Source organism: Engraulis encrasicolus, chromosome 7, assembly GCF_034702125.1.
Source record: "Engraulis encrasicolus isolate BLACKSEA-1 chromosome 7, IST_EnEncr_1.0, whole genome shotgun sequence".
NCBI lineage: Eukaryota > Metazoa > Chordata > Actinopteri > Clupeiformes > Engraulidae > Engraulis > Engraulis encrasicolus.
The window spans coordinates 13079551-13089550 of NC_085863.1; the positions used below are offsets into that span (position 1 = coordinate 13079551).

Below are 10000 nucleotides of genomic sequence, written 5' to 3' on the forward strand. Positions count from 1 at the left end.
GTCCTGTGTCCAATCTTCCTCTCCGTCGTCCTTCTCTCTCTCTCTCTTTCTCTCTCTCCTCCCTCCCCCTCCTCTCTCTCTCTCTCTCTCTTTTTCTCTCTCTCCTCCCTCCCCCTCCTCTCTCTCTCTCTCTCTCTCCCGTCTTGCCACTTGGCAGTGAACAAGAAGACCAAAATAGAGGCTGTTTACCAAAACAGTGTAAAGCTTCCTCCTACCTGTTCTCCCACGTGTGCATTTGGTAACACTTTAGAATAACAGTCCCTTAAAAAGCATTCTTAACTCTTAATAAGCATTTATTCATGTAACTAATTCCAAAAAAAAAAAAATCAAATGTTTGTAAATGAGTAGGATCCAACCTATGGAGTTGGAAGCGGGTCCTACTGGATACTGGGGGGTCAGCCGTGGCCTAGTGGGTAGGGAGTTGGTCTTTCAATCTAGGGGTTGCCGGTTCGAATCCCCCCTGACCTCTCCCTACACCTCCATCCATGGCTGAAGTGCCCTTGAGCAAGGCACCTCACCCCACATTGCTCCAGGGACTGTAACCAATACCCTGAAAAATAATAGTTGTAAGTCGCTTTGAACAAAATGAAAGCATCAGCTAAGTGCAATGTAATGTAATGTAATGTAATACTGTAGGTCTTATGTGTGTTTGCCTGACACTTATCCATCCAGTGGATTAATTTAATGTGTTTTGCTCTTTGGAGGACAAATAGGTCCTGGGGTGTGTTTCTCGACAAAATTGTTGCTAACTGGTAAGTTAGCAACTTACTTGGTTGCAATGTAATTTCCCATTGGAAACCTAGTAAGTTGCTAACTGGTTAGCAATGATGCTTTCGAGAAAAGGGTTCCAGGAGTGCTACAGTTGTGCTCTGCCTCCTCCTGTGTTAACATGGTATTTCTTTATCATCTACAGACATTTGTTATTGACAAAGTATTCTTCAAGCTTTTTATAGACTGTTATTTTAAAGTGTTTCGGGCCCACCGTCTGTTCTTTCCTCCTTGTTTCCTTCATCACCCTCCCTCACCACTGGGTGGCGATCATGAGCACCAGGATCACTGACAAATTCTGTGCCTTTTATGTCATTTGCCATTTTATTTCATCATTTTGGATCTCTGATGCTCTCTTGGGCAACCCTCCCATATTTCACTATCTCTCTATGCTCTCAGTGTCTCTTTCATTTACTCAATCAATCTCTCTCGGCTACACTCACTCACCCACAGCTGGTGTGCTCTTAAAGCTTTCATTGGGCAGCACAACTTCAGTGGGCTATACGTCGTCCTTGGCCTGTTATATCTCTGGTGTTCGGAGCTGCGGCGTGGCTGGCGTCTTTCATGTGCTCTGAAGCCTTCACTGGTGTAATGCTGCTGATGAAACCATCCTGTATGTGTCCTCTGACGTTACAGTCACTTGGCGCTAAAGATCTGAAAAGCTCTTTGATTCACTCCCACCTTCAATACCTCTCCTGCTCTACCTCTGTGTGTGTGTGTGTGTGTGTGTGTGTGTGTGTGTGTGTGTGTGTGTGTGTGTGTGTGTGTGTGTGCGTGCGTGCGTGCGTGCGTGCGTGCGTGCGTGCGTGCGTGCGTGCGTGCGTGCGTGCGTGCGTGCGTGCGTGCGTGCGTGCGTGCGTGCGTGCGTGCGTGCGTGCGTGCGTGCGTGCGTGCGTGCGTGCGTGCGTGCGTGTGCCCGCGCCGTGTGTGATCTCCCTCTCTCTCTCTCACACACACCCCACCCGACCCTCACCCCCCACCCCCCGTTGATGTCTGGCGGAGCTCTCAGCTCAAAGGCCTCTGGGCCTGCCTGCACGCCCGAGGGGAGGGATGTTTACATTAGCTACTCGTACAGGCTTCTCTTCCCTCCCCGCTCCCCTCCCCTCACCTCCCCTCCCCTCCACTCCCATCCCCTCCCTCTATCCCCTCCCTCACCTCCTTCACCTCACCTCGTACATGCTTCTCCTCTCTTCCCTCCCCGCTCCCCTCCCCTCCCATCCCCTCCCTCTATCCCCTCCCTCACCTCCTTCACCTCACCTCACCTCCCCTCCCCGCTCCCCTCCCCTCCCATTCTCTCCACTCCCTCCATCCTCCAACCTCCAGGAGACTAGTAGTCAGGCATAAAGTGTCTGTGTCTGTGTCTGTGTCTGTGTCTGTGTGCGTGCGTGCCTGCGTGCGTGCGTGCCTGCGTGCGTGTGTGCCTGCGTGTGTGCCTGCGTGTGTGCCTGTCTGTGTCTGTGTCTGTGTCTGTGCCTGCGTGCGTGCCTGCGTGTGTGCCTGCGTGTGTGCGAGCGTGTGCATCTGTGTCTGAGTTAGTGTGTGCAGATGAACTAAGCAAATGCTTCTCTTCCTGAGCTGGAGCTGCTTTGTGGGTTGGCACTTTCACTTCTCTCTTTCCTCCCACTCACTGTGTGTGCGTTCACATATGTGCTCGTGTGCGTGTGTGCGTGTGTGTGTGTGTGCGTGTGTGCGTGTGTGCGTGTGTGCGTGTGTGTGTGTTCATGTTCATGTGTGTGTGTGTGTGTTCATGTGTTCATGTGTGCGTGTGTGTGCGTGTGTTCATGTGTGTGTGTGTGTGTGTGTGTGTGTGTGCATGTTTGTGTGTGCGTGTGTCTGTGTGTTTGTGTGTGCGTGTGTGTGTGAGTGCGTGCGTGCGTGTAAAGATGAAGATGAGGAGGAGGATGAAGAGGAAGATGAACTGGGTCTGTAGTGTATGCACTGGGGAGAGCTGTCAGTTCTGCAGACAGAGAGATGCCTTTGATCAGGTTGTCGCCAGTGCTAATATTTGTTGTCAACAACTGGAATGGAATAAGTGAAAAGTGTGTGTGTCTGTCTGTCTTTGTGTGTGTGCGTGTACCTGTGTGTGCGTGTGTGTATCTTTGTGTGTGTGTGTGTTTGTGTGCCTGTGCGTTTGTGTGCCTGTGCGTTTGTGTGCCTGTGCGTTTGTGTGTGTGTGTGAGCAGGAGGAGATCCAGCTGCTGAAGTCCAAGCTTGAGAAGGTTGAGAAGGAGCGCAACGAGCTGAGACTCAACAGCGACCGGCTGGAGAGCAGGGTAAGGCATCAGCACCAACACAGCACCTCATCCATACCATACGGGGCAGCCATGGCCGAGTGGTTAGAGAGTTGGTCTTTCAATCTAGGGGTTGTCGGTTCGAATCCCCCCTGACCTACATCTCCATCCATGGCTGAAGTGCCCTTGAGCAAGGCACCTAACCCCACATTGCTCCAGGGACTGTAACCAATACCCTGAAAAAATAATAGTTGTAAGTCGCTTTGAATAAAATGAAAGCGTCAGCTAAGTGCAATGTAATGTAATGTAATGTAATAATCCATACCAGAGAAGAGCAGGGGCCAATACTAAGAGGCTGGTTCAAGAGTAAACCACGTTAAATTAAGAAGCAAATCTTCTAATAGAACAGCCTGGAGTCAACTTAAAGGACCAGTTCAGTCAATTTAAACATGCTGTTGTATTGCTCACGCTACCCTTGACTTGCCAGTACCCGGTGATGCCACATTTTTCGGCTCAGCCCTTTCCGAGATATGAGCTATTCTAATGGGGGCAGCGTTTGTTTACATTTTTTTTTTTTAATTAACATAGGCCTACTCCAAATATTTTCCCAAAAGGTACCACTTCTTTGCTAGTTGTCTGCTGATGTTTTATAACCTTTTAGATGTTTTTGGGAATAAATACAAACGCTTTTTTGAAATGAAAACAAAGCGCTGCCCCCATTACAATGACCAGCATCTCGGAAAAGGCTGAAGAAGAAGAAAAAAAAATCTCAGGTACTGACAAGTCCAGGGTAGTGTGAGCATTACAACTGCATGTTGAAATTGACTGAACTGGTCCTTTAACCCATTTTGTCCTAAGCCCTTTTTGGGAAAGGGTGCCCTCTTCCTATTAAATCCTAAATATCTCCAAAGCACACATAAACATGAAATGAGCTACATTTAAAAGTCAGGACCCTCCCCTCGCATTGTAATGTGTTCATTCAGCTCTAACATACCCACATAGTTAATAAAACAGCTAAAATCTCAAAATCCTGAAAAACCCTGTATATGTGTCTCCAGGACACAATGGTTCAGGAGTAAACCAGGTTAAGTTAACCCAGCTTCTTGGTATAGGCCCCAGAGGAGAGCAGGGTAAGGCCAGTACGATCAGAGTACGATACCATACAGTACAATACAATACAATTCAACATGTATTTATTATACGTATAGTGCAGTATCACAACTAAGAAATTGATTCAAAGCACTTTCAAAATACAAATACAAACACACATACATACGACATGTTCATTCCTGCATTTACGCACGTGCTCTGGAGCCTTCCGTACGCCGCCAATTTTCCGGGGTTCACTAGAGAGTACACACACATGCACACAATAGTAGAGAGTACAGCGACCGGCTGACACACACAATCACACACAATCACCCGGTCTATACAGTATCTCACAGTCAAATCAACAGCTTATTGCTTGGTTTTCTGATTTTTTATTCTCTGTGCTCATGGTGTGTGTGTGTGTGTGTCATTAGATCACGGAGCTGTCTGCGGAGTTGGCGGATGAGAGGAACACAGGTGAATCTGCCTCCCAGCTGCTGGAGACAGAGACGGCAGACAGACTACGCCTGGAGAAGGACATGAAGGACCTACAGGTACTGGAGACACACGCACGCACGCACGCGCGCACGCGCACACACACACACACACACACACACACACACACACACACACACACACACACACACACACACACACACACACACACACACACACACACACACACACACACACACACACACACACAAAATCACCCTCAGAGCAATGATAAATAATCTACAAACTGTAATTCTCCCAAACTAACATCTTAACTTAAATCGAATTTTGACTAGCACCCAAACCTGAGTGAAGTTTGACTAATAGGATGCCGGACTTGCACGTTTATGTCAATGTCCTAACTAGGGCTGTTGTGTTGACGTCTTGGCTTTAGTCTAGTGTCTCTCAATGGGGGCTAGGCTTATGATGAGGTCAAGGGGGTATTGGGAGGCTTATGATATGGTCCCGGGGGGGTGTTTGTTCAAAAACGGTTGAGAACCACCGCTCTAGTTGAAGTTTGTTGTCCTATCTAGAGATGCACCGGATCCTGATTTTTAGGATCCTGCTGGATACCGGATCCACTGCTTAAGATCCTGCCGGATCCGGAACTGGATACCGCATCCTACAAAAGGATTGAAACATATAGTCTACTCGCACGCGTGGGCCCTTTTTATTGTGTTTGCTCAAATTATTTTTTAGACTCATTGGCTTACTGCCACACTGCCTGCAACGGCCGCTTGCAAAGGGCATTCACTCCATGCAGTGATTGGGGTTGTGAAAGACTGACTGAAAAGCCTAGGCTAGACATGCATCAGATCCTGATTTTTAGGTACATGCCGGTTACCAGATCCACTGCTTAAGATCCTGCCGGATCCGGATCCTGTGAAAAGCCCTATTATCCTGTCGGATCCGGAACCGGATCCGGATCCGGTGCATCTCTAGTCCTATCTCCAGTCGAAGTTTGACTCATATGTCGATGTCCTATCTCCATGCAAAGTTTGACTCATGTATATGTTGATGTCCTATCTCCAGGCAAAGTTTGACTCATATGTCGATGTCCTGTCTCCAGGCAAAGTTTGACTCATATGTTGATGTCCTATCTCCAGGCGAAGTTTGACTCGTATGTTAATGTCCTACAGCCGTGGTTCCCAACCTATGGGTCGGGACCCAACCTATGGGTCGCCAATGATCCACAGAGGGTCGCGGAGCCCTCTTGATTCTAAGGGGTTTCATTTTAAATACCATATATAACCTATGTTGAATAAATGACAAGGCATAAGGGCTACATTAAACATTTATTCTATATTTGACCAAAGACGAATTGACGAGTTTTTGCTGGAATCAGCGGGCATCATGTGACTCCCACTCATGCGGGCTCGATTGGGTCACCAAAGCTTACAATAGTAAAAACATGGGTCCCTGAAGAAAAAGGTTGGGAACCACTGTCCTACAGTATCTCCAGGCGAAGTTTGACTCGTATGTTGATGTCTTGTCTCCAGGCGAAGTTTGACGCTATGAAGAAACAGATGGAGGGGATGGAGATGGAGGTGATGGAGGCGCGACTGATGAGGGCCGCCGAGCTCAACGGGGAGCTGGACGATGACGACGACGCAGGTGATTCACCTTAGCTCTACTGTACTGCACATTAAACATGGGAGAGAAGAGTTCTTAAAAGTAAACGTTTTTTTGTAAAAAAAAAAAAATCTGTTGTGGACTTCGCACATCAACATCCATGTAACCCTCTGATGAAGACGGACGTTTCACTGTTGAAACGTGTGACATAATGAAAGTCATACATCTCTGGAAGAGAATAGGTTGGCGCTAGTTATTTACAACATTGGGGTGGCAAGAAGTACCCTGATGTGTTTCACCGTCGTGGAGTGATACCCATGCTATTATAAATTTGAAAGTTGCCAGTTGTCACAACACATTTTACTCGGATTGCCAAAGTTGCTAAATGTAGGATCAATAAATTGTAAACCCTCAGTGACATGATGGTACCTACCTACTGTTTGTGCAGTATGGGGCATGGAGGATGGCATGTGGAGTCAGTACAGCATGTTGGATTGTGATGCATTCAAGAGGATTGCGTCACAATGTATATGCTGTATAGCTATGGTACACTGCACAATATAGTAAGTTGGTTGCCTAAATACTCAATAAGATGCATTCTTCATTGGCCCTACCGTGGCTTAATGGGGTATGTCACTATTTTGGGGCTTAATACAGTTAAAATTGTTGGCTGGGGTTTATAAAGGTGGTAAAGTGTCTTATTTTTCATGTTGAGAGTACATGCTACACGGATCCATTGACTTTCACTTGCTTAGCGACATGCTCCCTCTTTTAACTTGTCTTAAAACAAGACAATGGCTTACATGAAAAATAAGACACTTTACCACCTATAAACCCTGGCCAACTATTTTAACAAAATAGTGGCATACCCCTTTAATGGTCGGGCACTCATATACTACGCCGCCAACCCGGGTTCGAGTCCGTCTCGGGTCCTTTGCCGACCCTTCCCGATCTCTCTCTCCCAACTCACTTCCTGTCATTACTACACTGTCATATCGAAATAAAGGCAAAAGCCCCTCCAAAAATATTTAAGATGCTTTCTTCATCATCTTGTAAATCACATACTGTAAGCACAACGTCTGTATGGGTAAGAATGGTAAAGTGACTGCTGTTAAAAAAAACTAATTAGGTTTCACCCATCCCTACAAAACATCCCTGCATCTCGCCTCACCTCCCCTTTATCTTCACCTCAGGGTTTTCTTCAAACAGGTTTGCACACATCCATTTAAAACACTGTGACAGTGACGTGTTGAGCGGTGACACATCGGGACTTTGTTCCTGCCTTTGTTCCTGAGAGTTGTTAGCAATTTCAACACAGGACTCCGGCTCCCATGCAAGGCATGCCCTCCCTCCCGCCTGGGGAGAGGAGAGGGGAATGCAATCTCTCCAATCAAAGGAGCTATTGCTATTGCACTGTCATTGGTCCTTGTGGCCAAGCTGCACGGAGCCTGGGCTGGTGTGGTAATCTGGCATGCAGGGCATTTGACTGGTGGTGACTTAGGGACTGGTGCTGTTGGTTTTTGCTTGTTTGTTTGTTTTGTTTGATTGCTTTCCCATAGGGCCCAGCACTTAATCAGCTGGGTGGCCCATAGGGACAGTGGACTTGAGCTAATCATAATATCATAGAAAACCAGGGGGGTTTTGTGTGTGAGAGAGAGGGGTAATTCAATACCTGGCCATCCACACGACACATAACAGCAAGACAAGACAAACACATGATAAATAAGAGCTAAAAAAATAAATACGACATAAATCCATAATAGGGGCTTGTGGTCTATGAGAAAAAATGCCTGGGCTCTTTTTCTATCCCATTTCAGTCCTTCACTTAGCCAAGGCGCCCCTCCGGGAGGGCGAGAGGGCGGGAAGCTGGGCACCCTTCTAATGTCTTGACTCTACGCAGAGGCACATCTGTCTGCCGCTCTCCCCTTAAGGGTGATTGATGAGCTTCTCTCGCTTTATTTGGTTTACTTCAGTTTAATTCAGTTTCATTTATTTTTCTTTCGCTTTCTCGTTTCGTTCAGCTTGCTGTGGACATCTTGTGTAAAGGCTAGTGTTCCCTCTCTGGACAATGGACACACGGGCCTCTTGAAATGCATTACAAAAGCCAATCTGAAAACAATTCCTTTGAGCTAGTGGTGGACAGAAGTGTAAAGGAAAAGTGCTCCTATGCTTCTGCCTTGGTTCCTGTAGACACCATTAACACACTCCTCTAACTAGGGATCACCTGGTCCAGTGAGGTAGCTGGAGTAAATACAGGCAGGGCTCTAAATTAACACCAGCCAACCGACCTAATGCTGGTGAAATTACAATTTGTCTGGTAGAAAAGACCAATTAATTAGCCACTTTGACCCATTAGTGAGTGTGTTTGGCTTGTAAGTTTTACATCTAACCATTTTGGCTGGTGACGGAAAAAAGTGAATTTAGAGCCCTGAATACAGATATGTGGCAGGACATTTATTTCCTGAACCTGGGCTGTCCTCCACTGTTGGAGCATGAAGCATCGGTGCTCCATTCAGTATCGTATACAAGAACTGTCCGTGGTGCTGAAACCATCACTGTGAAAGTGCTGGGTAGCGAAGAAGGCTACATCCACCCAAGGAAAACAAGAAGAATCTGCGCACACTGGTGGACTTAAATTTGCTGCTTTTTTATTTGGTTATTATTAATCACTGAGGACCAGTTTATCAAATTCCTCACAGTAAAAGGGCCGAACTTATTGTTTTTTTTATAGATAGTGCGCCTATGTTTACATTTTGTTCAGACCTCATGGAAGGCCAGAGCCTCCAATTGAATAGCCCTGCCATAGAGAGTACATGTACTCACCACTGTGTCAACACAACATGCAGTGTCCAATTTTACAGGCAAACAAAAACCAAGTGTAACCCAGAAGCAGAAGTACGTAGGATACTCCGTCTTGAACAACAACCAATCAGCTTTGTGTCAATGAATAAACAGTGTCCAATTAAGAAGTACGTAGGATACTCCGTCTTGAACAACAACTAATCAGCTTTGTGTCAATGAATAAACAGTGTCCAATTATAAGCATACAAGTTCATCTGCAATCTCCAATAATGAGCATACCAGTTAATCGTAAGCCTAATTCTCTGTGTAATGCAATGTGTTGCAGGCGGGGAGTGGAGGCTGAAGTATGAGCGGGCCATCAGGGAAAACGACTTCAGCAAGAAGCGACTGCAGCAGGAGTTTGATGACAAGCTGGAGACGGAGAAACAGAGCAAGAGGCAGCTGGAGAGAAGGGTACGACACACACACACACACGCACGCACGCACGCACGCACACACACATGCGCGCACACACACACACACACACACACACACACACACACACACACACACACACACACACACACACACACACAGCCTCTCTCTCTGCCCCACTATATATCTCAAAGTCAAGACACAGCATGAGAGAAGAGTATGCCAACTCTGCAGTGGCGGAACAATTGCACACAGGGCCCCAACGTTTAGGGCTCAGGTGCCAAGGTGAAAATAGGGCCCCCATCACCAATGCAAGAGGTCACTGGGCCCTGGGTCAAATGCCCTGCTTGCCCTCCCTATAGCTCCGCTCCTGCAACTCTGTGCCTCTCACTCAGCCCCTTCATAGTACTCTTACCCACTTGGACGTACAGTACACCCTCCGAAATGACGTCTTCTTTCTTCCATGCTGCCCTAAAAAGGAAAAGTGCAGTAACTACATCTTTTTTCCAAATAGTTTAAAGAGTTTAAACTGAGAATGGTCTTCATCACACATCCTTTGTCTTGTGACAAAGCCTTGTGCTCCAAATGTGTCCCATTTAAAAGATATTACCACGTCGATTTTGCAGTAA

The 10000-nt window shown here is 46.8% G+C and overlaps 1 protein-coding gene across 1 annotated transcript in view; it reads left to right on the forward strand.

Annotated features, from left to right (window-relative positions):
• The window catches only part of LOC134452474 (unconventional myosin-XVIIIa-like), a 177800-nt gene that overhangs the window by 117400 nt on the left and 50400 nt on the right, over positions 1-10000 (forward strand). Inside the window, exons 25-28 of the mRNA XM_063202880.1 lie at positions 2952-3041; positions 4523-4642; positions 6083-6197; positions 9283-9410. Of these exons, the coding sequence (XP_063058950.1) occupies positions 2952-3041; positions 4523-4642; positions 6083-6197; positions 9283-9410 (453 nt within the window). The remainder of the gene's footprint in view (positions 1-2951; positions 3042-4522; positions 4643-6082; positions 6198-9282; positions 9411-10000) is intronic.